The sequence below is a fragment of the Pongo pygmaeus genome, chromosome 13 (genome assembly GCF_028885625.2).
Source record: "Pongo pygmaeus isolate AG05252 chromosome 13, NHGRI_mPonPyg2-v2.0_pri, whole genome shotgun sequence".
Taxonomy (NCBI): Eukaryota; Metazoa; Chordata; class Mammalia; order Primates; family Hominidae; genus Pongo; species Pongo pygmaeus.
Genome location: NC_072386.2, coordinates 111,882,310 through 111,896,424, shown reverse-complemented (window position 1 = coordinate 111,896,424; position 14,115 = coordinate 111,882,310). Strand labels below are relative to the sequence as shown.

The window sequence follows — 14,115 nt, the reverse complement described above, 5'->3', positions numbered from 1 at the left end:
CCGGGGCCTGCAAGAACTGGATTTTCACCTCTGGCCCACTCCTCACCGTTGGGGCTAGGAAGACAACACCATGAACTTACGGGGAATTTTCTTCTCCCCATTTTAAGATAAGGAACCAGAGGCTCAGAAAGGCAGTGTGGTTTGTCCAAGCTCACACAGCTAGAAAGAGGCCAGGATTTAAACACAATGTTGGTTGACTCCAAAGCCTGACCTCTGATCGGTCTGCCCACTGCCTCACAAGGCCGAAAGACAGATGGGCCTGAGTGAGCCCTGTTACTGGTGCATCTGTCCCTACCGCTCAAGCAAGGTGGGGCCCAACCCACCTTGTACTTCAGGCCAGACTTGAAGTAGCCTAGGAAGGTGGCCGACTCAAAGCCCTGGACCTCACGGTGCTGCACGGCCCGGCCGTTCAGGTAGTCATCCAGCTGCACGGTAAAGATGGCGGCCGCCCCGCTCTCATCCTGGCTGCACTCATTGCCTAGGGGACATCAGAGCAACATGAGCCTGGCTTTCCAGAAGTATCCCAGACCCCTAGGGAAGAGGAGGAGGAGGAGGAACCCCAGCACTGCCCTGACCTAGCTGTTGAAGCTGAGAAAGCCCTTGCCTTCTGTGAGCCTCAGTTAATCCATCTGTATAATGGGACGATGGACCTCATTTTTCTCTAAATGTCCTCCCAGCTCTGTCATATTCCCTTATGTTCATTCTCAGCCCTCCTGAGCGTAAACTCAGGACTGGGAGCATCAGATCAATTCATAGATTAGGAAACTGAGGCTCAGCAAGGGGGCAGAACTTACAGCATCCCACAGCAGAGGTGTGGCAGGGACTCCGGGCTCCTGACTCAAGGGCAAACTGGGGAGTGCCTGGAGCTGGGCCAGAGAAGTTGTGGAGAGGTCCAGGGTCTCCAATTCACCCACAGTTCTGAGTGTCACAGTAAGGTGTTTAACGCTCACAACATTCCTGTGAGGTAGTGCAGGGCTATCATCATGTCCACTCCACAGGGACACTGAGTGACTTGCCAAAGGACAGAACATGGGTCAGGGGCAGAGTAGGGGTGTGAACTTGGCCAGGCTGGCTCTAGAGTCTAAGGACATGAACCACCAGTCAAGGGCCCAGCACATACTAGGTGCTCAATAATCAGTTCCCTCCCTGGGGTACATGCCCCAAAGGTCTGCACTGTTCAGAATGGGGGCTGGGGCAGGGGCTGGGCAGGGCCAGCCTCACCCAGCCAGTAGTGGAGGTCGTACTGCAGATTTCCATTCCTCAGCTGCACTGTCTTCAGGATGACGTAGGCGTCGCCCGTGAAGAAGTCTCCATAAAGGTTGGTGGGCACGGGCACCAGATCAAACTTCTCCACACGCCAGATCTGCAGGCCAGGCTCCTTCCCTGCCTTGAGGAACTCGGGGTGTTCCACCACCATGCTGTTGGGCTGGGATGAGACAGGGCAGAGCCTAAGCGGGGCAGGGTCCTGGCAGGGAGAGACCCCGGGCACGAGGGAGGGCGGTTTCTAGCACCAAGAGCATCTCACTTGAGCCTCCTGCTCTCCCCATGCCCCAGGCAAGTCTGTCCCCTTCTGAGCACCCTGTCTCAGTGAGTCAGCAAACAGGGCAAGAGTTTTATGCTTCAAATCCTGTGCCCTGGCCAGCATCTGTCCCTCCTACTCAGCCCCTCTTCAGCTTTTTCTGGTGATGGAGGGTACAGAGGGCTCTATCTCCCTGCTCCTTTCTTTTCTTTCTTTCTTTTTTTTTTTTTTTTTTGAGACAGAGTTTCGCACTGTTGTCCAGGCTGGAGTGCAATGGTGCAATCTCGACTCACTGTAACCTCTGCCTCCCAGGTTCAAGCGATTCTCCTGCCTCAGCCTCCTGAGTAGCTGGGATTACAGGCATGCGCTACTATGCCTGGCTAATTTTGTATTTTTAGAAGAGACAGGGTTTTGCCATGTTGGTCAGGCTGATCTGGAACTCCTGACCTCAGGTGATCCACCTGCCTTGGCCTCCCAAAGTGTTGGGATTACAGGCGTGAGCCACCACGCCCGGCCTCCCTTCTTTTCTTATTGCCAATTGGATGTGATAACTGAGGCACAGAGAGGTGAAAGGACTCTGCCAGGGACCTCCAGCTAGGAAACAGCATAGCAGGGGTTGCCCCAGGCTCCAAGATCACAAGCTCTGGGACTATGGGTAGACCCCTCAGATGGCAATAGTAAATCTAAGGGTCCCCAGGGCCTCAGCTTGCTCCTTTCCAGCATCTTCAATGGCTCTTAAAACTAAAGGGCCCTCTGAGAGCTCATTTTCCAACCCCAATCTGCAGATAGAGAAACTGAGGCTCAAAGAGAGGAGGGGACTGACCGAAGGTCACACAGCCTGTTTGCTTTTGCTCTTTGGAAGTGGAAAGATTTCCAGCACGGGGCCTGGCAGACAGCAGGCACTAGCTCTGTGCACACTAAGTGGGTGCACTTGCAAACCGAGGTGAGCCCACCTGAGCCTCCTGTGATCCACAGGAGCCCCCTCTCCTCTCTGCACCCATCCCCATCATACCCCCAAGAAGGGTCCAAATGGCTGAGCCCAAGTGGCCTCCTGCGCTGTCTGCCTCCTCCCTCCTGCCCCGCAACACCCCACCCCCAAATTTCATTTCTTGGAAGAGGAGAAGAGGATGCACCAGGGTCTGCAGGAGGCTGTTGGAGATGAGGTGGTTAAAAATGGGGAGGCTATTACACATGCACTGGGGCTGGGGCCGGGGAGGGCGCAGGAGGGTTAGGCTGGAGTCGAGGACAAAAATCAGCAGGTGCAGGTCACCTCCGGCCGGAGAAGAGATCTGGTGGGAGTAAAAATCAGAGGGGAGAAGTCAGAGAAACGAGGTGGGGAGAAGAACTCAGGCAGAAGGGTGGAAAAACACGAAACCAGACAGGGCAGGGAAGACAGCCGAAATGAGAGAAGAAATGATAGTAATGACCATAAGCAGACAGGCGAGGTCATCCAAGAAAGAAGGAAATATTGGAGGAGAGAGATCAAATGAAAACAGGGAATCGTAAATGGAAGAAGACATCAGAAGAGGGAAGGAGAGAAGTGAGGCAGAGGGGAGAAGAAATCAGAGAAGGAAAAGGAGAAATCAGGAGGCAGGAGGTAAGATGTTAAGAGGGGGACAGGGGAAAAGAAATCCGGCCAAGGTGAGGTTAGCTTCCTGGGAAGGAACAGCCAGGGCCCCCGAGGCTCCCACCCTCGTCTGCGAGCCAGAGCCCCGGAAGCGGCAAGAGATACTTACAAAGCAACAAAACAGTTTTTCCATTCTAGACCTGAATTACTCCCCTTTTCCTAGCGCTGTATCTGTAAGAACTTACAATAGAGAGTTACTCCGGGAGCCCCGGGGCCCCCCGGGGAACTCACCCGCGCCTCGGGCACCCGCCCCTGAGGCGCCCCCGCCTGGGACGCCCCTCGCGACGCAGTGGCCGCGCGGATGGGCAGCGACAGCTCGCACAGCGCCAGGGACAGCGCGCAGAGCAGCGCGGGCGCGGGGCGGTGCGGAGCCATGGTGGCGACAGCGGCAGGGGACCCAGTCGGCAGCCGAGGGCTCGGGTCGCCGACCTTAAGTAGCCGCCCGCCCATCCCGCCCAAGCCGGGGACCGCCCCGCAGGGAGGGCGCGGGGCGGGGATCTGTCTCGGATCTTGGAGACATCTGGGTTCCCACCCGGATCGACCCGACCGGGCGCGGCAGCCCCTGCACCCCAGCTCCGGGGCGGGGACCCAGCACCGGGCCTGGCATACAGCAGGCGCTAGCTCTGTGCACACTAAATGGGCGCAGGCACGAACGGCGGCGAGCCCAGCTGAGCCTCCTGTGACACACGCGAGCCCCCTCGCCTCTCCACACCTCCAGCAAAAAAATAACACGAACTAACAATTTTTGAAAGCTTTTCACCGAGGCATCAGCACATCCTTTTCAGAGAGGGTACAACAGCCAACCCATTTTACAGAGGGGGGAACAGCGCAGAGTGGTGAAGCAACTTGCACACAGCTTGTAAATGGTGCTGCCTGGATTTCAACTCAGGCAGTAGTGGGCCTGGGCAGAACCCCCACCAGGCAGCATGCACCGCAGCAGGGCAGGGGACCTGGCTCCCGTGGGCAGGTGAAGCCAGCAGGACTCAAAGGGGCGTGGCAGAACGCTCAGCTCCTGGGATAGCCCCTCCTACTTTTCTTTCCTTCTTTTTAAAAAGTGTTCGTTTTTTGAAAGTCTTATTTTGATCAAAACGTAAAGTCACATGTTTGTACACAGTTGTTCCCTCTCCATCACATTTACCTCTCCCCAGGGGCAACCACTGCTATCTACCTCTTTTAGCTGATGGTTCAGGGTTTACCTTCATGTCTCTAAGCAAGCCCTTGTTACTTCTTGAAGTTGTTTTGTTTGGTTTCCATTTGAGGTACTATTCATTGACTTCCCTGGGGGAAGAGAGAGTTTGCCTTTCCTCCTCATTCCCAGGCTCCCTTCCCATCCCCTTCCCTCCACCCTCCCACTAGAGTCTTTGGGTTAGGGGAAGTGCTATCCAAACTGAAGGAGGCCTGCTTCCCACCTGCTCCAACCCCTCTCCTCCCTCCTAGCACTGCGCAGAATCCAGCTGCTCCACCTCTAAGTTCTCTTTGTATCCCAGACCTCCCCTTCACCCTGCAGCCTGATGCAGTGACAGGAAAGAGGACTGGAGAGTTGGAGAGCTGGCTTTCATTCCCACCTCCACTGTGCAAGTTTTCAATGTCTCATTCTTCTCATCTACTAAATGAGTACAGTAGTTGAGGATTAAATCGGTCTGTGGGTAAGAAAATAGCCTGGCCGGCAGCTAGGTAAATGTGAGTTCTCCACCTGTCCCCAGAAACTATGGTCCCCCTTCCCAGCTCTTCCGGAAGTCCAGCCTCTATCTAATGAGGCTGAAGTTTGCCCTCTCCCACCCACAACCTGCTCCCACCTAAGGGGGGATGTGGTTCAGATAAAAGGCTAAAGGAACACAGAGAAGACAATTCAGGCTGGAGAGATTTTAAGAAGGCTTCGTGGAGAAAGGGACTTGTGACCCAGGCCTTGAAGGACAGGGAGGATGGAGATTAAGAAGAAAAGACATTCCAGGGGGAGGGGATGCATAGGCAAAGGGCAGGCAAACATAACCTTATCCAGTGAATTACCAGGGGTCCAGTATGAAACACAGGGAGCAAGAGCAGAGGAGGCTGCAGAGGGCAGCAGGGGTCACCGAGGCCTGTGTGCCACACTGAAGAGTCTGAACTTTGTCTCGGTGTCTGTGGGGGGCCCCAGAGGGATACCTGAGTTCTCAGGGCTCCAAGTCCAGGCCTGGGCCTGCCCAGCCTGCAGTGGGCCAGCTCTGGCCTAAATTCAGAGAGCTCTCCCTTCCCCCTAGCCATGTGAAGGATGATATTTTTTTAAAAAAACCCCACAGCTCCCATAGGCTCTTAATGGAAGCATAAACCAGTTTCACCTCTCTAGATAAAAAATTTGTCCAAACTCAAAACACACAATGCAACAACAGTTCCACTTTCTACAGAATTACTTACCAACAAACACAAAAATATATGTGCAAGCATGTTCACTGAAGCATTGTTTGAAGAAAACTGGAAAAGACCCAAATGTCCTGGTTAAATAAATGATGGAGCCACCATACAATAGACACTATGCAGCTGTGAAAAAAAGAATGAGCTACATCTGATTGTGCCTGGCATATAGTAGGCACTCAATAAACACAGGGAGATCTCCAAGTGCAGAAAGCAATTGCACAACAATGGCTATAGTATATCTCCTCTTCTCCTTTTTACAATGGTGCCTGTTTTTGCATACACCCTTAAAAAATCAGAGGGTAAGCGCACCAAACTGTTAAGGCCATTTGCTGGAAAGGGAAGAAGGAGGAGAATTTCATCCTCAAACATTGCCGTGGCTGCCTGAGGCTGGAGAAAGTGCCTAGATCACTGTAGCTGGCATAAGGAACTTTTTGGGGTGATAAAAATATTCTAACACTAGATTATGGTGAAGATTATACAACCAATTAAATCTACTAAAATTCATAGAACTATATGTATACTTAGTGAGTGAATCACTATGATATGTAAATTATACCTCAATATACTAGCGGAAAAAATTGTATAAGCGTTTGAAACTTTACAAGTGTATATCCAATACAGTTTTGTTCTTTTATAAAACACAAATCTAGAAACAATCACTTTTAAAATATGCTTATAGTGATGCCTGCTCATTAGAAAATTTGGAAAATTCAGACAAGTAGGAAGAAATTTTCTTAGCCGCCCAGCCCCCAGACTGAACCTGGGCCAGCAACTGCCCAGCTAAGTGGCCCCTTCCAGAGCAGTGTGACTCTGACCTGCATAGTTGGTGATTAATAGAGGGGCTGCTGTGGTTTGACCTTGGCCCCAGAGGCCACTGACCATAAGCCCAGGGACCACGTTAATGATCACGAAGGGCCTGCAGCTTTGCCTGCCATATAAGGGAGAGCTGGTGAACAGACCCCACCCTTGCCCTCTGGGAGCCCTCACTACAGACCCTGGAGCCCTTGCTACAGGGCACTGATGAGTGGGGACCACGATGGGGGCAACATTGTCTTACTCTGCTTCCAGCCTGGAAGAAGATGTATGAGTTCAAGGGAATGGGGGAATTCAGGTACAAGAGAAGGACCACTAAGTGGAAAGGAAGAGGCCCGAGTGCCAGGGCTGGCGCTGACACTGACTTCCTGGTGACCTTGGGCAAGTCACTGTACCTTTCTGGGTTTCAGTGTCTTCATATGCAAAATACAGGGTACGGCCTGATGCTCTGACTCTAAACCTCTTTCCTAGCCCGAGCACTCCCAGATACTGGTTGTACAAGCAAATCCAGGACCTACAAGTCTCTGAGCTTCAGGGTTCCATCTGTAAAATGGGTACATTGGGCCAGGTCACCTCTGCAGGCCCTTCTGGATCAGACAGTCCACAGCCCCTGACTTGAGGAAGGAGGCACTGCAGTCACTGATAGCAGCATGCCACCTCATCTCTGGGCCCAGCCTGGGAAACTGAGACTCAGGGAGGTTCAAGTCACTCAACTGGAAAGAGGTGTTGCCAAGATTCAAACATAAGTCTGACTGGCTTCAGAGCCCAGGCTCTGTCTGCGGAGACCAAGCAGGAGCTCCTAGCACCACCTGACCCGGGCAGGGAGCAGCAGTGCCCTTTCCAGGTAACAGGCTAAATCAATCAAGCCCAAGTCAAGCCTGGCAGCCAGGAGTCTCCGGGGCAGCTGTCCCCATGACACTTCCCAGGCCAGGGCAGGAGGTGACACCGGGAAAGCCCTCCAGCCTTTCACACACCTGATGTGAGTGCCCAGGCCAAAGGCCTGGAAGATCCCCAGGCTGTGGCCACTTACTGCAGGACTGGCTGTGGCACCTGCACTCTGGGCCACATGGCACTCAGGTCTGGTATGGTTTCTTTGATTTGGAGGCAGCCCTTCTGCTACCAACTCAGTACATGAGCACGTCCTGGTCTCTGTGCTTCTGTGCACCTCGGAGGTCTCCTTGACCTCTGATCTCGGCTATTCCTGGGTTCTGCCCAGCTCCAGGCACACAGTAGGCAGATTCTCTGTGTCTGCCACAGGATGGGGGCTATACAGCCCATGTCCCCCTGGGGGACCCCTCCTTCCCCTGTAGTTGACCCAGGACCTCCACAACACAACCAGCTCTGGGCCCTCGTTTCCTCTGTAACCTTGGTCTCTGTATGTCTGCGGGACCCCCTACCAGAGACCAGAGGAGGTGGCCTCCCCCGCCCCTTCCATCCCCCGCTGCTTCCATCCCCGGCCACAGTGTACAAAAAGGCCTTGGCTGGGCCTGGAAGACACCACCCTGTTCTTTTCTCTTCACTCCAAACACTGTTGTTCTTGATTTTCCAGGCAGCCAGCCACTCATAGAAAGCCCTCTCTTGGAGTCTATTTGCTTTTTGGCTCACTGTTGTTCTCTGGGTCCTCCTGGGAGCACCCGCCCTTCTGACCAGGGATTTTGCTAATTGGGACAATGGTCAGTAAACAGAGAAGCCAGTTATGAAACCCAGTGGAACTGGACAGGGCCTGAACAAGTTTCGGCAAGCCCTGTGGACAGGTTTGTGAATCTGGACTCAGATCCTGCAATCCAGACCTCAGTTTCCTCATCTTTAAAGGGGGAGAATGGTACCTAGAGCATGCAGCAGTGAGGAAGCCCAGTATGTGATGTACAGGAGCTCCCCAAAAGTAAGCACTCTTCTTTCTGAGCAGCCTGTTTTCTGCACAGAGGCCTGCCTTCGGTATGTGATGGTGCAGGAGAAAGGTTACAGATTTCACGGTGAGACGCTAGAGTTCAGGTCTGGGCTGTGTAAGGTGGAGCAAGTTACCCTCCTTCTCTGAGCCTCAGGTCACTCATCTGTAAACAGGGACAGTGATGCCCAGTTGCAGGACTTTTGGGGGAACAGAAGTGAGACTGTTGGAGTATGTTGTTCAGAGCAGGACTTACTAGCAGCAGTGGTCATTAGTCTGTCTTCTCTTTTGTAGATGATCACATCAAGAACAAGAGGGTGACTTTTCAGGGTCACAAAGTCAAACAAGTGCCTGGCAGAGTAGATCTAGAACTCAGGTCTCTCAACAACCAGGCCAGAACTGAGGCCTGGGTCTCCATGACACAGCAGTGCTCCCCATCGGGGCTGGCTGGCCTACTGCTTTGGCCAAGTCCATCCTGGGAGTGGCCAGCTGTTGGGGAGATGGCCAGCGGGGCTTGGCTGAAGCCAACTCCAAGAGACCAACTGTCTCAGGGACCAAAGCCATGGTCCTTTCCCAGCTTCCGGAGCCAGCCCCACCTAGTGCTGGGACCCAGGGCTGGACATCTGGAGGGGCCTGGCCCTGCTACTTCCTGACTCCATGTCCTGGAAGCAGCCAGATTTGGCCATGGGTATGAGCTCTGGGCCCTTCTTGCTAGGACTCACTTCAGCAGTCTGTCTCCCCTTCTCTTGGGGAGGAAATGGCCCTGAGAGGTGTGGTGGCTCAGTAGCCAGGGCTGCAAATAACTGTGTCCTAGCCCCTTTAGCACCTCACCACCCACCCCTGGGAAGCCCAGGCACAAACGCAAATCCACAACAAGATGGGGAGGCCTGGCTGCAGATGATGGGACCGTGGAACCAGCAGAAGACTTTGGAGAGACATGGGCTCTGCAGAGCTGCAGGGGAAGGCAGGGTCTACAATGCCCCAACCCAAGCCAAAATGAGCAGGAGAAGCCACAGGAGGCAGCTTCCTGCTCTGCAGAGGAAGGACTTTCCAAGAGGGAGAAAAACAAAGACAGCAACCTTCTGTATGTGATCGTGGAAAGAGCTCCCACCAGAAATGCCTGCATTTAAGTCCCCGGTCTGTAACTTATTAGCAGTGTGGCTTTGAGCAAGTTGCTCTGGCTTTCTGAGCCTCCGTTTCCTCATCTATAAAACGGGGATTATAATACTTTTTTCCTAGGGTAGTTGTGTGAATTTAATAAGGTAAAGAACATTTGGGGCTTAGCACAGTGCTTGGTACCGAATAAGCACATATAAAGGAGAGGCTGCTTTTAATGTTAAAAGAGAGACTTGGATAAGTTTCTATCTCTCTGAGCCTCAATTTCCTTACATGTAAGATAGGGTTAAAAATGCCTTTCTTTTTTTTTTTTTTGCGATGGGGTCTCGCTCTGTCACCCAGGCCGGAGTGCAGTGGCATGATCTCGGCTCACTGCCGCCTCCGCCTCCCAGGTTCAAGTGATTTCTGGCTAATTTTTGTATTTTTAGTAGAGACGGGGTTTTACCATGTTGGCCAGGCTGATCTCGAACTCCTAACCTCAAGTGATCTGCCCTCCTTGGCCTCCCAAAGTGCTAGCATTACAGGTGTGAACCACTGCGCCCGGCCTATTAAATGGCAAATTTTATGTTGTGTGTATGTTACCACAGTTAAAAAAAAAAAAAAAAATGGAAAGACAAATGCTGGTTTCCTTCCCCTTTTCCAGAGAGATAATGAGCTGCCCAGTGGTGACGAGGTTGAGAGGACACAGGTGACAGGAAAATTGGCCCATGTCTAAGAACTCTTCAGGCCCTGGGACTCAAGGATGCTAAAAGACACACAGCAAAAAGCAAACAAGTTTGTGCATCTGGCCAGGGTCCTCTCCTGCCTGCCTAGGGATCAGATTCATCCTTCACTGGGATCTACCAGGAATGCTGGAAGCTTCCCCAGGCCAACCAACTTCCCGATGGGGACAATGAATGATGCAGGGCATCAGATGATGGTGCCACATCCCTCCTGCTGCTGGCTCCAAACAAAGCCCTTCTGTGTCCCCAACTATGTCCCCAACTGTGTCCCCAACTTGGCCCATACCAACTATGGCCAAGATTTCTTCCTTGCTGGGCTCTGGCAGGAAGTGTGAGCCCATTGTCTGGATGTGGAAAATCAGGGTTCAAAGTGCCTTTCTTGAAGGCTAGTAGAGAGGATTAAATGAGACCATAAATGTGAGGGATCTGAGGACCATACCCTGCAAAGGCACTCTGCAGGGAGAACTCCCTGAGAAAGACAAAAGGGGGCAGGTGCGGGGAAGAGGGAAAAGACAATGGGATCCAGGAGTGCCTGCGGAGTCTCTGTGGGCTGGAGATACCAAAAATGACCAACAGGGTGAGGACAAGTGACCTTCCAACCTAAGGAATATGAGGCAATGTACAGGGATGAATCTGGACAGAGCCCAAATCCCTACCACCAGGGAAATTGCGCCAGGGGCACCTTCTGCGGCACTTCAATTTCCTCCTCTGTAAAATGGGGTGAAGATGCCAACCTGGTGGGGTGTCTGGTAGGACTGAAGGAGCCCCTGGCACTGTGTTTGGCACACAGCAGGTGCTCAGCAAGCATAACATCCAAAGACGACCTCCAGCACGTGTCCAGACCCTATACACACATACAGCTCACTGGCCCCTATACCTGCCCTACACCTACCTCATATCTACCCCTCTACCTCTGTGTCTTTGCATACAAAGCGAGGGAGACAGGGAGGGTTCCAAACAAGGCTGGTACCAGGGATGGGGATGCATCTCAGGAGAGGGCCTCAAGCCAACATCTACAGAGCCAGCCTTGCTACCCAATCCCCTCCATGAGACTCCTAATGACACCCCCTCCCCTCCTCTCTGACTTCACCTGTTCTTCACCCCACTCAAAAGAACAAGGGCTCTTGGCTGGGCACAGTGGTTCATGCCTAAGATCCCAGCACTTTGGGAGCCCACTGCAGGATGGCTTAAACCCAGTAGTTTGAGAACAGCCTGGGAAACAGAGTGAGACCCTGTCTCTACAAAAAATTTAAAAATTAGCCAGGGTGATGACATACACCAGTAGTCCTAGCTACTGGGGAGGCTGAGTGGGAGGATCACTTGAGCCTGGGAAGTCGAGGCTACAGTAAGTTATGATTGTGCCACTGCACTCCAGCCTGGGTGACAAAGTGAAACCCTGACTCAAAAAAGCAAAAAACAAAAAACAAAAAAGTGAGGGCTCTGGATCCCAGTCCTAGCACTTACAATTGAGTGACGCTGAGCAAGTGACTCAACCTCTCTGAGCTTCAGTGTCCACAGGCATAGGATGGCCATATTATCTCACGGGCCCACCAGAACTTGATACAAGTACAAATCAGTTAGAGAAAAAGTCCAATGGGGGCCGGGCACGGTGGCTCACACCTGTAATTCCAGCACTTTGGGAGACAGAGGCAGGCAGATCACTTGAGGCCAAGAGTTCGAGACCAGCCTGGCTAACATAGTGAAAACCCGTCTCTACTAAAAATACAAAAAATTAGCCGAGCATGGTGGTGGACATCTGTGGTCCCAGCTACTCAGGAGGCTGAGCCAGGAGAATGGCTTGAACCCACGAGGTTGCAGTGAGCCGAGATCACGCCACTGCACTCCAGGCTGGGCGACAGAGCAAGACTCCAACTCAAAAAAAAAAAAAAAAGTCCAGTGGGGAGACATATCAGAGAATAGTTGTCCCTCCCTATCCACGGGGGATCAGTTGGTTCCAGGACCTCCCTCAGATACCAAAATCTGCAAATGCAGTACGCCAATATATAAAATGGCATAGTACAGTATTTGCATACAACCTACATATATCCTCTCATGTATTATACTTTAAATCTCTCTAGATAACTTATAAAACCTAATACAATGTAAATGCTATTTACATAGTTGTTATACTGTAGTTGTTACATAAAAATGTAAATGTAAATTTCTATGTAACAATAAACTATGTAAACAGTTGTTACACTGTACTGTTTTTAAAATGTGTATTATTTTTACTGTTTTTTTATTTATTTTTTTCTTAGTATTTCTGATCTGTGGTTGGTTGAATCCACGAATGAGGATATGGAGGGCGCAAGGTAGCAGATACGTGGAATGAACAAGTCTAGAGAGCTCGTGCCTGTAATCCCAGCACTTTGGGAGGCTGAGGAGGGAGGATCGCTTGAGCCCCAGAGTTCAAGACCAACCAGGGCAACATAGTGAGACCCTGTCTCTCTATATATTAAAAATAACAAAAATAAAAATTTAAAAATAAAAAAGAGCACTAATGTGCAACATGAGGACTGCAGGGAATAAGCTGTACTGTATTTTGGGATTCATGCTAAATGAGATTTGATTAGTTTGGTGCAAAAGTAATTGTGTTTTTCATCATTGAAAGTAATGGCAGAAATCGCAATTACTTTTGTGCCAACTGAGATGATGAATATGTTCATTTGCTTCACTATAGTAACCTTTTTACTATCTAAATGTATTCTATAACATCACGTTATATACCTTAAGTATATACAACAACTTGTATTTTTTAAAAGAGAAAAACTCCACATAGCATGATTAGAGATTCTTCACAATTTATCTAAAACTTTTGACTACAATAGAACCATCAGAGATTCAAAGATATTTTTATTGCTACTCATCCTTTTAACTCTAATAGGTTTTATTTAAAATACTTTCCCCTCCTTTAACCCAAACAGAGGTATAGTACTGGAATGCTTTTCTTCCTTCCCCAGCTTAGAGGATAATCATAGCCAGCTGGAAGATTTAAACAAGATCCAGCACCTAAAATACAGTCCCTGGCACGAAGTTGGGCTCCTGTGTGGGTGCTGCCTTCTGTCCCCGGGTGTGCTTTAGGCCTCACCTCCATCCAGGCACCTGCCCAGTCACCAGCACTATCCTCCAAGTGCCTGTCCATGTGGGAGCTTCTAGAACCCTCTGGGATACCCTTGGAGGCAGGACCCAATCACAGTCATCCCACCAAGACAGTACATAAAGGCTGAGACCAGAGCAGAGACCAAGCTCACCTCCTCCCCACTTTATACCCACTTCTCACCCCCACACTCCAGCCACTGTCCTGGTTTGGTGTCCCCATCTTTTCCCTGGGATCATAATATCAGCTCCCTCACTCCCTTAAACTCTCCCTGCACTGGGCCTGTCACTCATACAGATTGCCTCATCCCTTCCATGGACCTCGGTGCAGACAGAAAGAAGTCAGGACTCCTGAGTTCGGTCCTCTGTGATCTGGGGCCCACAAGCCCTTGCAGTCTCATTGCCCACTAACCCCCCAACAACATCCCCTGCGCCATCGCCTCTATACAACCTCCCCTGCCTGCCTCCGGGAGACGGTCTAGCCTTGGCTCTGCCTCCCTGTGTGACCTCAGGCAAGTTCTTTGCCTCTCTGGGCCTGTCTCCTCACCGGGCTACTGGGGCTTTGTGCAAATGGGACAAGATGAGGTAGTGAGTGCCAGGTGCCAAGAGGCTCAAGAAATGTTAGCCTGCAATTCACGGCCTCCTCTTCCGCACATCCACCCCCTCCTACAGCAGCTGTTAGCAATCTACTTCCTCAACCTTAACAGCAGCAGGTTCTCTCTCTCCTAAGCTCCGGAATGCAGACGTGCTCACAGCCAGCACCAGCAGGCAGGGAGGGGAGCGGAGGGAGGACAGCTTAGAGGAAAATTACCTGGCTTTTGCCCCAGCCAACATTGGTGCTCACAGCTATCTCAGAGAGAGGGGATCTGGGGGCCTGGCAAACCCTTCCTGAGCCGTGGGTTTGGCCCCAAGCCTTGACCCTTGTCTGAGCTGGTGGGATGGCAGG

The 14,115-nt window shown here is 51.5% G+C and overlaps 1 protein-coding gene across 18 annotated transcripts in view; it reads right to left on the bottom strand.

The window, feature by feature from the left end:
• Positions 1-14,115, bottom strand: part of GSN (gelsolin) — a 64,716-nt gene that overhangs the window by 29,428 nt on the left and 21,173 nt on the right. For 6 of the 18 annotated variants that reach the window (XM_063649895.1, XM_063649901.1, XM_063649897.1 and 3 more), the window contains 3 exons: positions 5,538-5,594; positions 1,222-1,426; positions 324-478 (listed from right to left, as the gene is read on the bottom strand). In XM_063649895.1, coding sequence (XP_063505965.1) covers positions 324-478; positions 1,222-1,426; positions 5,538-5,594 — 417 coding nt within the window. Of the gene's footprint in view, positions 1-323; positions 479-1,221; positions 1,427-3,255; positions 3,327-3,377; positions 3,645-4,342; positions 4,425-5,537; positions 5,596-14,115 lie in introns of those variants that run through there. The other 12 variants (XM_063649899.1, XM_054501286.2, XM_063649900.1 and 9 more) reach the window with 5 other exon arrangements.